At 42.4% G+C, this 15150-nt stretch overlaps 1 protein-coding gene across 5 annotated transcripts in view; it reads right to left on the reverse strand.

Annotated features, from left to right (window-relative positions):
• The window catches only part of DENND2B (DENN domain containing 2B), a 155246-nt gene that overhangs the window by 46759 nt on the left and 93337 nt on the right, over window positions 1–15150 (reverse strand). For all 5 annotated transcript variants that reach the window (XM_048308377.1, XM_048308376.1, XM_048308379.1 and 2 more), the window contains 2 exons: window positions 13924–15138; window positions 10052–10188 (listed from right to left, as the gene is read on the reverse strand). In XM_048308377.1, the coding sequence (XP_048164334.1) occupies window positions 10052–10188; window positions 13924–15138 (1352 nt within the window). The remainder of the gene's footprint in view (window positions 1–10051; window positions 10189–13923; window positions 15139–15150) is intronic.

A 15150-nucleotide genomic window follows, 5' to 3' on the forward strand; every position in this document is an offset into this window, starting at 1 on the left:
TTTTTTTTTTCTTTAACTAAAATGCGAAGATTTCACAAGACGTGCTTCTGAGCATCTGCAGCTGTGGAAAATTTATTGATATATAAAAGCTAAGGCACTTAACTTCTTTAAAGTGTATCAGTGGATTTTATAAATCTGTAACAGCCACTCACGGGGTGAAATGAAGACCAATAAATAATTGTGCTCAACACGCCACCCTTACACACAATAAGACAATTCTTATTTGATGCAACCTTCATTTTTCTCTCCTCCTGAGAGAAGGCAAAGAAAGAATAAACACTCCAGCTCAGCAGTGCCAAGAGAGAAGACTGAAAGTGCAAAAGGAGAACAATTTCTGTCCCAACCATACTGCATCCTCAAAGTGTTCTTTAAAATATATCCTGTCTTCAAATTAGGCAGCTGTTCATTTCAAGTTACGTGAAACTCCTCTCTCCCGGAAGGAAACTCATCCTGCTAGTAATATATAGAGGCTTGACCAATTAATCCCTAAATATGACTTAAATGAAAAATACACTTAAAAGCAGACCTCAGTCTTTGAATTTTTACCATTTGAAAACCAGAACCAAAATTTATAGTCCAGGTTTAAGTGAGATCCCATACCCATCGTCTTCTCAAACTCCTGAACTTAGCAGACCTCTCACTGAACAAAGTAGTATGATGATGACTGAGTGCCGTCAATAAAATTAACATTTTGTATCCACTTTTTCAGACAGTTGATAATCAGCAACTGATTTAGAGCTTCAGGTTTTTGAAACACAAAGAAATTCCAGTTTTCCAGCCATCTTGAACAGAAAATCATCTCTTAAAAAAGTGGTCTACTCAAAATCAAGACCTGAATTTACAGAAACATCCAGGAAGTTAAAAGCTTTTAAACCAACTTTCTTTTGGTTTTATATCTAAAGACGAATTTAAAACCCATGAGTTTAGTACAATATGTGTGTTGTAGTACAGGCTATTTAATATAAGAAATTCAGCTTTCACTACATACTGTGTCAGTTGAGAACTGAGGACAGAAAGCTGTAGCATGGTTCATTATTCCCACTGTTACAGAAAATATTCACAGCATTTAAGGAGATTACAGCTGAGGCATATGGTGTTTTCAGTGAGAGCAAGGCCTGGGTTAACAGTCTATGTGACTACCAGCTATTTTGTTCTAGACAGACTTATTAAATTTCCTTATTGTACAAAAGAAAAGCAAAGCAGTTTGTGCTTTCTACTTTATTTTTGAGCCTGGAAGCGTGAGACTGCTTGATTCATCAATTACAGCCACAAGAACTTCTGCTGAGCAAGTTCACATATTCACAATACAAATAAAAATACAGTTTTGCTTCAGTAGTGCATCATACTGAGATTTCTAGTCAAACATAAGCACAAGAGTGAATGTTTTAGTTTTGTTCTAATTAGAAGCCTGAATCACTGCTGCTCTTGAAGAATGTTTGACTTGGCAATCAGAGCTTATTATTTCATCCAGAGGGAATCTGATTCTGGAGGCTGCACTATCATTGAAGCCAATCCTCATGCCATATGGAAAGAACACCTTCAGGTGCATGGGGTATATGAAGGAAGACCTTTTGATGAATGCAATGAACAGGAAAAATCTTAAGCAACAAATACCCCTAAAAAAAAAAAAAAAGAATACTATGGAGGACTATAGAAGTGGTTGATTCTTCCTGAGGGAAGGAAAAATAGATATCACACTCTGATTCTGTTACTTGTAGACTCTACGGCTCTAGAAATGGTAATCATAACAATGATAAATAGTAAAATTTGCAAAATGCTGTTACTTACAGATGATTAGGCTCTAGTGGCATAATAAAATTTCTTGTAAGCCCAAGTCAAGTATAGGTCAAGCAAGCATTTTGGAATGGATTAATAGATTTCGAAATACCCGGCTTCGTGAGACAGGGCTCAAACATGCGCTTCCTTGTGAAAACAAATGTTACTGCATTAGTCTACAGAGTACCCAAACTCCTGAGAAGAAACAAGCCCATCAGTGAAAAAAACCCTTTTTTACAATGTAAAGCATTTATAAATGTTAGGGGGATTCTCTTTCCAAAATGCAATGTAAAACAGAATTGCTTGAACCCAGTTAAACTCAACATAAATAATGCCGACCTGACATATTAAGTACAGAAATGGGCCCAGAGAAGTCTTGGATGAGAGAAGGGGGAGGAGCAAGGAACCATGAGCAGAGACTATTTTTCTGAGTCAGAGTCTCTACCAAAAGAGAACTTGGGCCAAATTCCTCTTCATTGTAATGGGAAGGTCAGAGGAGACACCACAGGGATTTTAACCCTTTCCCCTAGAGCTGTGAGAGCTTCTGCAGATGACTGGTTTGCTGTTCTAGAACTCTTGTGTCTATTCTTTCTCTCATTTGCTTAAAAACCAAATTATTTCAGAGCTTGGGGGTTTTTTTCACTTTGAAATAACACCTTGAGACCAAATACACCTCACCATTTTTTTTGCCCTTTTTTTTTTTTTTTTTAAGAAGAACCTCCTTCCAACCCAAATCTCAGATAATGAAATAGTCTGATCAATCAGAAACCACCTGGTTTTGCTGATGTGACTTTTGAAGGAAGTATTTGGTTCAAGCTGTGAACTAGAAGCGACACACAAACTATCTCCCCAGCAATTTTCAACTACCAGATTCTTAGTATATTTGCTCTCCCTCGTAGACACACAAAAGACCAGATACACAAAAAGAGGCAGCCCAGACTGGTTTCTGTACCAGTGACAAGAAACCAAAGATGTCAAGTAAACTAAAAGTGCCGAAAATACCCTGAACTGCCTCAAAACAGCATTTAACTGCATCTGACTGCACAGTGACTCCCTTCCATGGGAGAAAAGATTTGAGAAGTGGTGGTCACCAGCAGGTGTGGGTCCCACATGGGAGTGAGGTCCTGCGGGAGACCCGGGGTGGTGGCTGCTACTGCTGCCACTGCAGTACAAAAAAGGAGGAAAGTTTCCATATCACTGGGCTGGCTCAGAGGTTTACAGCCTTCTCCTCAACCACCACTTCTCCAGTCCTAAGTCTCAGGCAAGGAATGTTTGCAAGCTGCGGTGCTTGGATTTGCTGCAAAAGGAAAACATATTTACAATGAAAGAGCAAGGAAACATCCTTGTTCCTGCCATATGGATGTCTATATTGGAAGCCAAAAGGAGAAACATTATGCAGTATAGAGGCCAGGCTTGTCTTAATGAGGCTGATCCAACAGCCACACAAGACAGCAGCAGATTATCACTGACTTCAAAGGAAGCTGAATCATACCCCCAGAATGCATATGATCACAAACAGTAAGTCTTTGGCAAATACTGTCTCTAATCACCATCCCTACTCCCAGATCAGTTCCCTCTATAAGCATTTTTTCCAAGTTTCCCATTCTCTCGAATTCTACGTACCAAAGTGTTGAGTTAACACAGGGCATTTATCTACACGACATTTATCTCCAGAAGATCTCACAGACAATTTAATGAATAGTCCATCAGGGAAGAAAAGAAAGAGAACCAAAAAAAAGATAAAATAACCACTGATGTTTAGAAAAGTCCTGAGGAATGCAGTGCCTTGAGCTTAAGGATCGATGAGTTTCCCCCAGGGGTTGCAGTTCTTCACTCCATGATGCGTTGCGAGTCAGCCCCACCAAGTCCTGAGGCAGCACACAATGTTCCTCTGCTCAGCCTCTCACACGTGGCAAATGGGAAGCAGAGGCATACTCAGCGAGCTCGTCTCATGCTGAGAAAGGAGTGAAAAGTAAGGCTGAGGGGGAAAAAAAAGAAGCAGGCAGACGCTTCTCTATAAATGGCAGAAAGCAGGGAAATGCATCATTTCGTTCTAGATGGGAGAAACAATTATCAGAGGAATTAAGTGATTCACAGAGTGCTGATTATAACTCCAGCCTTTTGCACTGCCAGGAAGAGAGAAGAATGGAACAGCAGGTATAGAGTGAAGGAAAAGACTCTTAAATATTTGTTAAGTTGGGTGCATAAAGTGGGAGCCAATGCTCACAGAGGAGATACAGAATCCACAGGGTGATGCTGAGTGCCCAAGCTAAGAGCCTGCTGCCTTCCATTCCTGGCTACTTAGAAAGCCCAGGGACCTGAGTTGCATGGCCAGGACAGTTACCACCTCACAAACGAGGTGCACATGCATTGCTCATTCATTTCAGTCATAAAATTACACCAGTGAAGATCCACACCACCAGTGCTGGAGGAAAACTGGGCCACTGGGATGTTTATGAGCATGTTCAGATCAAATGGATGAAAACCAGTAAATCTCCACACTCCCATAAAGCATCCAAGCTTAGATCTTTGGTGCACAGATGAGCTCTTTCAACATCAGAGATGCTGCAACTTTGCATCTCAGCTGGGGAATTTACCCCAAGAATCTGCAGAAAGAGGAACTATTTCAATCTCAAGTTACAGCTGACACATATTACAACTGCTTTGAAAAGCTCTTGCTGAACAGCACTAAGTTCCAGACCATTTCTTGCTTTTAGTCCTATCACCCAGTGTATCTGCTCAGTATCACGAGCTCAGAAAAGCAGAAGAGCGTCTGCAACAAGCAGAGTGGCAAGTTTAAAATGCAATCAGCCTTTTGGGCCCTGGTCCATGGACTTTGTAGGCAACAACCTGTGCTTTCTGAACTTCTCCAGTCCTGCTTTGCCTTGCAATAAGCAGAAGAAGCACTGCAGATACTTTCAGCTCCCTGCGATCTCTGTGGGGACTGCAAGAGCTTAGAGTGTAGTCATAATGAAGCATAAGGGAAAAGAATTTGCACAGCTGGTAAATGAACAAGAAATTTCATCCCCAAAAATCACCCATTTACCACTCAGTCCAAAATCATGTGCATGAAAACATCTGATGAGCAACTGTTGGCACAGTACAGCAACAGCTCCTCTAAACTGCCTGCATTTCAGGGGCTTCACCCTGCTGACTTCAACACAGTCTCTGAATTTAAAGGAGGATTTGGGAGAGCAGTCTCATGGTCTTTTTTTCTTCTGTTTTACTAACCTGCAGCACTGACTAGAAAGCCAGGCAGAGACTGTCACAAGAAGTCGTAATGGATGTTATCATGATGAGACACACTCTACAGAGAAAAACTGAGCTCTAAATAGGGCATGAGATGATTATTAAAAATGAATCCATGTATCCAAATGTAACAACAAAGCAGCAAGCTGATTGTCAATAGGATCAGCTGAATATTTGGCCTTTCTTTGACAGGCCCATATGAACACTGTTTGATTTATTGTGCTCTGGCTGCCAATACCCTACAGTGTCTATTATTAAATTTGCCACTATTACACTTTCCAAAATCTCACATTCATTTTAGGCTGTCACAGGCAGACTGTGGGTGCAGAATAAGACAGGAATATACTAGTCTGTGATCATTGCCCTCATTTTGCTTCAATCCTAGTTGCAGAAACCTGCTGGTGTCTGACTAAAAACCCAAAATGTCTTCAGAGAAGCAGCTAGCACAGCACTGCTGGCAGAGTTACAATCTCTCCAAGTTTGCTTCAGCTTCACAGCAGCCCAGCAATTCCCATTTCTCCCTGATTTGTCATGGGATGATAATATGACAGACTGAAATGTGCTACAAAATCATGACAGGCAATAATGTGGCATGTGAGGATGAGATTTTACTCAAAAGATCAACTTGCTCTCTTTCTAACCCTTTCCCACATTTACTGGAAGAACTTTGCAAATGTTCTAATTTGAAAGCAATGTCAAGCTGGAACATTTTCCAACTTGACCTCAGTCATCATTGCTGCAGCTCTGATCACACACAGCGAAGGATTCAGTAAAACAGCTAAATAATCTCATTTTGTTACATGACATGCACTATGCCAAATTTACACAAGAAATCAAACCAATTAATTGGTTTAGGAGAGATGAGGTGCCTTTACCAGCAGGCATGGAGTGACTTGTCCTGTTTTAATGCACAAGTAAACAAGAAGCTGATTATCCCAAACTGAAGCAATACTCAAACTGACAGAGGAAAAAGCCAAACGATTGTGTATGACTCCACTGTCAAGTTTTAATCAGTCACCTGTGGTGTCAGCTGTAACAAGATTCAATTATATTATATACCCCTACAGAAGCAGTGATTATGTTGTCCTCTTAAGGCGCAAAAATCTGTCAATAGAAGTGTCCAGCTACTGAAAGGCCTCAGAATCTCCTAAACATGACCGTGAACAGGCCCAGAGAGATGGAGGATGCATAAGAAGCCCTCCCCAAGAGGGCCAGCTGTCCCTGAGACAATGAATTGAGGGACACTCCCAGTGGGAACCTACCAGCAAGATCCCATTCAGAAATTCATCCTGGCTTTAGAGATTCCACAGCAATGTTTTTGAGGCGTTGCCTTATTTTCTAGACTACTTCAGTTCCAGCTGCCAAAGCAGACACGGAGTCATGCAATGTTCAATTAAACATTCTCAATCTACGACGCAACACACGGAGCCCAGTTGAGCAATGCGTTTTCTGCACATCTGTCGTGTCTTCTTGGAGGAAATCTCCACCTGTTCTGCTGTGTACAGCATTCTGGGGACTTAGAGAGTAAGAAGGCTTGTCTTGTCAGAGGTTCCTTCCACTAAATTTAATTTCTAAATGGAGTGCTATTTCTTTCACCTAGTTTTACTAGATTTTCTCAAGTCAAACTTAGTACTATGCCCTTAACCTTCATTTCACTTTACTCGTTCAACTTTTTTTTGGTGGTGATTACAAGTTCTTTCTCCTAGATGTCAGGTCAACAATGCTGCAGAGACACAAGACCTTAAATACCAGTATTCCAACATCTCAGCTGCATGTAGACAAGCAAACTGGAAAACTGGAACCGTATGGTCCATATGACAGGAAATACTGTTATGCACAAACACAGCAGAAGCAACAATCTCAGCCATCTCTTAATACTATGATCGTTTCTTGAATTCACACAAAGCCAAGCGTGGTTTCCCCAACCGGATTCAGAAAGCCACATCAATTTTGGTCTGATTAAAGGCTCATTCAAAACCACAAGAAGCAAAACAATGTTAAGTTTACTATGACTGCCACATTTCTGTGAGTGCTAGTACAGAAGATGAATGAAGTCCACATGGTTCCTTGCACATGGAACACAGCTCTGATTTTTATTAGGAATGTGCACCCCTTTATACAAGGGCTGCTTGATTAATGCAGAATGGATCATTGTGTTCCAATCCAATACCTGTCCTGAACTTACCATGCAGGTATTTCATCTATTAAAGTCTACAGAAATATTACAAAATTGAACAAAGCGTCTGGTTCGTGATGTCACTGGATTTCAGAGCATGATCATTTTTGGTTTCAATATACCTTAAAACTTATTTTTTTAAATAAAGGCAGCTCTCAAAATAAGATAAACTACACACAGCAGTTCATTGCTGCCCTGGTCATTAAAGAATAAGCAGTGCAAGGGCACCAGGAGGAAGACAAAGCTTTGGTGTGCATATGCCTCACATGAAGAGGCCATGTGGTGACCAAAAAACCAATGACTCCAGGCCTAGCAATTACACGCTTAGAAGCTGCTTAGCCTGGGGAAGGCTGGGGGATAACCCAGCTGCTGTCTGCCACTGCCTAGAAAGGCAAGTGAAAAAGACAGCACCAGGCACTTCTTGCAGGTGAAAGGATGAAGGACAACATCCTTCAAGTCTGAAAGGAGAATTCAGACTGGATGGAAAGAAAAATTTGTTCACAGGGACATCAAGAAACCATTATTCACAATGGAGGCTAAGCAGTGGAGAAGGCTGCACAGGGAGGCAGTGAAGCCATCCTGCCATGGTATTTTGAAAACTCAACCAGATGTAGCCCTAAGCAACTTCATTTAATGTTGAAATCAGGCTCGCTTTGAGCAGAGGCTGGATCAGCTGACTTCACAGTCCCTTCCAACCTGAATTTTTTATGATTCTGTCTCACACTAGAATACTTAGCGCATTCACAGCATTCACCGCTTTCTTTCCTTGTATTCTAACACTTCCTTGCATTACAAATATTAATTCTAAGGAGTGGGGGGACATGACACTTTATTAAGCTTATTACTGCAGCAACAATGTTTTAACTGCCTACAAGTTTTAGGGAAGCAAGGAGATTCAACAAGGTATAGGGAAAAAAAGACCCACTGGCACCTCCAGGGCAACTGTTTGCCAAGAAAACTCAGAGAACAGTGACAGAGCCCTTTATATAGCTTTGAAGCAGATGTAGATCTATAAAATAAACTCACTCTTGCAGACACCTGGTTTGCATGAGCACAAAAGTGCTACTTGGAGACTGGGGTCTAGCACCACTGGTATAAATTATGCAGATGTGATACACAAAACTACGATAGTTTCTTTAAAGCTGGAGATCAAACCTCTTTGGCTTGTCTTTAATCATGCCTGACAGTTTGTAAGAATAATACTGATTTTGTGTTCCCCCCCGCACTGCCTGTATTGAATGAAGTGCTTGGGAAGAGGTTGTGAAAAAGCAGTACAAAACAATGAAGTTCTGTGTTTGTCCACAGATCTGAAATTTTGCATTCTCTTCCCACTGCCCTGCCAAAATGGCCAAATTATAGTCTGCAAGGGGCTGGTTTATAGTACCCATGAGTTGGAAGAGCCCATTATGATTTTTGTTTTACTGAACCCAAGAGTTCTTCTCATTTGAAGAAAGCTTCTTACCAGTCCTGCACCTTTTATATTGATATTTAACAAACCAGACAAGGGAAAGAATCATTACCACATAAAATCTGGCGGCACAGTGACAAGTCCTGAGCAAAGATGAGCACTGTAACTAACACACAATACATTCTCAAGTGTGAGTAGCACAGCAGTCTGTCATGGAAAAGGCTGATGATATAAGGATGCACTACACAGAAAATGACTTTTTAGTATCTACAAAAGTTTTCATTTTAACAGACACTGAGCAGGGGCTGAAAGCTTCTGTTCCGAAAGCAATTTTTTTGAATGGCATAGACAAAGTATACAGCTGAGAATGGAAAGAGTAAATTCCTGTTTTCACTGAGGCTGACAAGCCAGAGACAGAATTTTGGTCTGACAGAGAGCCCCAGGCTCCAATTTGTGGCCATTGTTCTTTGCTATATCAACTGATATGACCAAGTATAGTTTTGTTCTATTGTCTTTGTTTGCCTCTCAAACATTTGTAAGCACTATTAGAGTGCTTTTTACCAGACTAAACAAGCCCAGCTTGTCAGTGTCTCTTCAGAGGATGTGTGCTCTAGGGTTCCAGACTATCTTGGTAGCCCTCCAGCTTTCAGTATATAAAGATTCATTGCCCAAAGTAAAACCAAGTCCCCTTTGTATCTGTTGCAATAATATTATACTGAAAGAGTTAAAAATAAAGCAGATATTCATCACTTGTGTGGAAAATCTGTCCTCTGAAGGGCTGCCCAATTTTTGGTAATTATAACAACTTTTTTTTGATGTTAAAAGAATGTATGCATAGGCCATAGATTTCCTTCTAAGACCAAAAGAAACATGTTTTTCTTATGAAGCTTAATGAAAACAGTGTTTTTTGTTGTGCATTCCTGATGGTTGTATAGCTAAAGGAAATTAATTCCTCTTTAACCAGCAACTGGGACTTGGAGGAGACCAGGAACAGTGCTACAAATAACTGCTTTGGGGCAGTCCACACCGGAGTCCTGAAAAGCTCAGGCTGACCACACAAGGCCTCTGAGGTTAATCTTGCTATTGGATAGTTCTGTAAACACTGTCTCGGGTTCTGTTCTTTACATTTTTACACCACTCAAGGCTTCAAGCCAAGATCTCGATAAAAAGAACGATTTGGTACTTGAAAAGCATTGGCAAAAAGCTGACCAAACAGTCTGTTTCCAATACAACCCAGTGAAGTCTGAAAGAATCAAGACTTCCTGCATGCAGCCTGAGAGCTACATTTGCACTGAAGGATCAAACCCATTTAGCCTCCATTTAATCTCTCTTTACTGACAGCACTGAATGTTCCTGCACAGGGCATGTGTTCAGCAATACACGGCCTGCCCACAGCCACTCAACATCCTGCTGTGAGCCCATGTTCTGCAGCAGCTTCTTACCTACAATGTCTTCATAGGCATTTTCTTCTAAAGTGCTCTTGGATCCAAATTTATGCTGGCTCTCGGTTCCATTTTCAGTTGGGGAGGGAGGGTACAGGGATTGCAGGCTTGAGGCATCCTCAAACTCAAAGGATTTTCTAAAGTTTAAAACAATAATAATGAGTAACAAGAATGCAAAATTATTCAAACATTTAGATGAGCATTTGCTTGCTAAGAAATATATATAAAGTGAACCACAACAAAAAAAAAAAAATCCCACATTATGCTTTAAGGACTAACTTTTAGCAGACCATAAGTCCTGTGCTCACAGCAGTCTCTAGTATAATCATCTATGACACTTCTATGAAGTTGGAAGTATTGTTACCCAATTATGCAGACAGGAAGAAAATACCGAGAAAATATGTGATATTTTTCCAAGTTTACAGAGTAAGTTAGCAGCACAATCCTCAGATTAGAAATTACCTTGTTCTTTCCAGAGGCCCAAGAAACATGTAGCCCTCTCTCCTAAAGAAAGACACAGTGTCTGAAAAGCATTCCTGCACTGGTTGCTCTGGGAGATGTAGCCTTAGTTTGACACTATTCACATCTTGAACTTTCAGATATGTTCCTGCACAGAGCTCAGTGTACAAATGCCAAAGGCAGACTCGTGTGAAAGTCACCTGTTTCCCTTGCACACCCCGTGCCAAGCACTGACAGCAAAGGAGAAAGCCTTGAGGAAATTAATGATCCCTGGGGTGCATGAGCAACCTGGGCTGACGGCTGGGGGCTGAAGGTTTGCCCTTTCTGGCAGGAAGGTGAGGACCAGCTGGGTCAGGTGAACACACACAACTTGTCTCCCACCCACACCTGCCCCAGGTACTGCTGAGCAGTTCTAGGGGTAGAAGAGGCCGAGTTCTTCCCACTCTCAAGCTATCTACACTCAAGCTGGGAGGGCCACAATTTGCAGTGCTAGCAGTACAGGGGCTGGCATTCATTGCATTGATTTACAGCTGAGGATGAAACAGTGAGAAAAATGGGCTCAGGTCAGAGCATAAATCCCATGGTGCTGCAAGGCTTGCATGGACTGTGCTGGTCTGCATGCTTCACTCACTGAGACCCAAACTAGATTAACAATAAATCATCCTACCATCAACCCTGCTTCTTCTTCTTCCCAGCTGGAGTGAAGCATATGTTACAGCACATCCATGTGGCAGTGACAGAGTCTCATGAGACACTTTGGCCTGTGAATTGGCTCAAGCATCCCTACAGGTAACACAGTGACTATTGCAAAGAACAATACATTCGAAAAGAGCATTTCCTATTTGTCTGCTGGAGCAGGCTTACAGCTCAGGATCGGGCTTAGGAGCCTCCTCTCTCCACTTTCCCTAAGCTTCAGAATATCCAGGTCCAAGTTATTCACATCAGGATTGTGGCAGAAACAGTCTGTGCACGTCAGATCCAGACAACTGCTCCTCCACAGCTACTCACAGTTACAAAGGATGCTGACACACTGAAGACATCGCTGTGTATGAAATGAGACTTCCTAAAGTAGTTAAATATCCAGCTCCTATAGATTTCAAGGCACCACTGTGAAGTGGTGACACTGTATAGGATGACAGGAATGGCTTTGTGGACCGACACTCAGCTGTGGTCCATGTGTCCCAAGCCTCTGCTGTGACACTCCTCTCCTGCGCTCTGTGTGTGCCAGAGGATTTCCAACTGCTAGGGAACACCCAGCCCACATCACTCTGAAATGTTAAAGCAACTGTTGGCAGCAGATTGCCCAGATCCAGCCTGGCTTTCTGCTAGCAGGCAAACATGAGAGACTTCCTCCATATTACTAGGATGTTGAATTAACCACCAAAAATAAAACCAGTGCTTTCAACCAAAGTATTGGGAAAATAAATACCCTCAGTCCATTCTCATGACATTCCAGGGAGTGCAAACCACATGTATGTTCAATCTGAAACACACAGCTACAAGCTGCAGACACAATGAGTTATGTCTGTTCTCAAAAAAAGAACAGTTTAGATACTGAGATTTCAGTAATTACTATCAACCAAATATTATTATTCTTAGATGACTTGTATGGTCTTAAGTTCTTTGTAAATCTTGGAGTTCTCCTTTCTGTAACTGAAGGAAGAACAGTAGCAAAGACAATGAAATTGAGATTTTTATAAAGGATTTCCACCCACCATTTAAGATAGCCAGCAAACCTGAGATTTTTGGGAGGTTGATTTGAATTTATTTAGATCATGATTAACAAGAGGTGTGTCCAGAGAAGTCATTAAACTACAGTGGGTAAAGCTGTTACAAATGAATGGATACCTACCCAGTAGAATGTCAAACTGAATTGCAAGGATCATCAGATACACATGACAACCCTGTTAATCCTACAATTTATATTCTACAACTTAAATTGATAAATAATGCTTTTTGGAAGGCTTGTTTCTCCTAGCCCTAACCCAGGCCTGAAGATCCTTTGCTGAACTGTGCTGTTGTCTAACTCTGCTAAGACAGGAGACTGAACCTGCAGAACAGCAGGTGCAAGCAGAATTGTACCTCTTCTGGAAAGCAGCTTCAAAACTACCTCAAAAACTCATTGTGATAAAATATTGTGGTTCTTAGATGAGTTACCCCTTTTCCAATAAAGGGTATCACTTACACCAGAACATTTTAAAATTACTGTTTGTCTTCTGCACATTGCCAGTGCTATGCTGAACAAACTGAGGACAGCTTTATTTCACAAATTCTCATTAAAAACTAGATTTACTTCCTCTGAGATTATTGTCAGGACTCAAAGATAAGCACTGCTAATCAGAGCTTGAGTTTCCACATCCCCCCACACCTTTCTGGGAGAAACAACACGCCTCAGCAGAGCTGTTTGATCTTTCAGAAGCAGGTGTCTCCTGAGAGGAAAGGACAGAATATGAAGGCTCCTCTTCTCCTCTTCCTGCCCCACTATAATTCAGGTCAGTATAATTGTGCTGACAAACTTTCAATAACTGAACCAACAGCAAGCAGTAGATACTGAAGGGATAGTGTGCATCTGAGATGATGTTTAGCAGTTCCTTGCAGACCTCATCACTAAATATCAAGGGAAGGTGTGTATCATGCACAGGCACAGACAGGTGAATTCATTAAAAAATGCTGTAATTTGAATGCTTAGCAACAACTATGCCTAAAATCTTCTAAGCAATGAGCAGAATGAGTTCCACCATGTCTAAAACTCAAAATAAATCATGTGGTTAAAACAAGCCAAGCTCCAGAGATTGCTGGGGAATTGTTGCCATACACTCTCCCTATCATTAACTCAGGAAGGATATAAAGGACTGCCTGTGATAAAACAGTTTTCTCAGCATTAATCCTCCACAGCTTTTAATAGTAACTTAGGATAATATTCCTGAGCACTGAATTAAATAAAATCATCTACACTGCATAAAACTGACACAACTGCTATAGTAATGAACTTTAGAAAGAGAAAACCTCTGCAGGTACGTTTTACAGGAAGAAAAGACTGTGAGGGATCAGCTATGGTCCCACTACCCGACAGTAACAAAATTATGGCCCATTAACAATCACAATTAAGGGCATCTGTGCCAACATGAACTAGACAACCTTTAGCACACCTAACCTAGAGCCTTTTTGGGGGATCGAGGAATGAAGATCGTAGAACTCCAAAACTGAAGGCATGCAAAGGTATTGTACCAGTGCATCCTATCAGAGCAGACCAGCAGGAAAAACACTTGTCTTGCAGGCAACTCCTAGCTTTTCTTATGTCAAAAGCATTGCATTAGCGGGCGAACTTAAAATACTGTTACTACAAAAATACAGCCCATTTATTTATTTATTTATTTATTTGGAGAACCGAGCAGATTTTCCTTGACTTTTACCTATTCTGGGACTTTCTGTGAAAGCGCGACTCTTTCTTCTGCCTTCTGGTCACGGGGGGTGCAGGAGTGGACGGGAGGGGAGGAGGAGCAGCAGGTGTGGGAGATGGAGGTAGGCCATTGCTTGGTTTGCTTTTGTGGGATTTGTCTGCCTCGTACTCAAAGGTGCGTTTGGGCTTGGGGACGGGATTCACGGCGCTGTTAGCTGGGCTTTCCAGGAGCACTTTGGGGCCAGCTGCGTTTGCAGTAACCCCCTGTTTTGTTTTACTGCTTTTCTCAGCCTCAGGAGGTGTTTCTGGTTCACTCCCCAAAATAACACTCCCTCCTTTGCTATCGCTCAGGGTTTCACTCAGTCCCTCCACAGTACTCAGAGTCCCAGACTTTTTCCTCCCTTTGTCAACACTGTAGCAGCTACTTGGTAACTGGGGGAGGCCTCTGCCCGACTGCTCCTTCAGTGCTTGCTCGATCTTCTGGATTCTGTTGAGCACGGCAGAGGACTCTTTCCTCACATGGCTCTTAAGGAAAGTGGCAGAAGAAGGTTCGCTCCTGCCTGGTCTCTTTTCAAACCGATGGCAGGAATCCCTGTCCAGCAGTTCCTCCTCCTCGGTTTCTGGGTAAGAGCACTCGGAAAATGTTCGGCTCATTCTTCTGAGCCCTTTGAAATCAAATGTCTTGTCGCTGCAGGGAGAGGTCAGCACACTGGGGCAGCTCTCACTGCCTGACCTCTCCCCAGCATCCCTCTTGTCCACACACACACTCGTCCTGGGGGACAGCTCCCGGCGGCATTCCCATTCTGTGATCTTCTGCCTGATGTCCAGCGCCTGCGAGCGGACACTCACCCTGCTGATGGAGAGGGTCCTCAGTTTGGTGGCAGTGCCCAAGGACAGAGTGCTCCTGGTGAGCGGATGGCTCCCTATTGCTTCCCCATCTTGAGCCTCATTTGGAGTCTCCTTTTGGTCAGCCTTGAACACGGACAGCCTTTTATCCAAAGCACCCACACTGATGGCTTTGAGGGGGTGGCTCGGGGAGTCGGTGTCCGATGGGCTCGTGGAGGTGCTTCGCAGCGTAGAGGTGCGGCTTTTCCAGTCCTTGAGGCACAGTCTGGAGCTGGAGACTTTGGAGAGCCCAGTAGAGCGGGAAGAGTCCTCGCTGTCGCTGAGAGGGTAGGCAGGGCTTCTTCGCGGGGACAACAGGGGCGGCGGAGTGGCTGACTGGCACCTGGAAACAGAA

This window comes from Corvus hawaiiensis, chromosome 6, assembly GCF_020740725.1.
Source record: "Corvus hawaiiensis isolate bCorHaw1 chromosome 6, bCorHaw1.pri.cur, whole genome shotgun sequence".
In the NCBI taxonomy this organism is placed as follows: domain Eukaryota; kingdom Metazoa; phylum Chordata; class Aves; order Passeriformes; family Corvidae; genus Corvus; species Corvus hawaiiensis.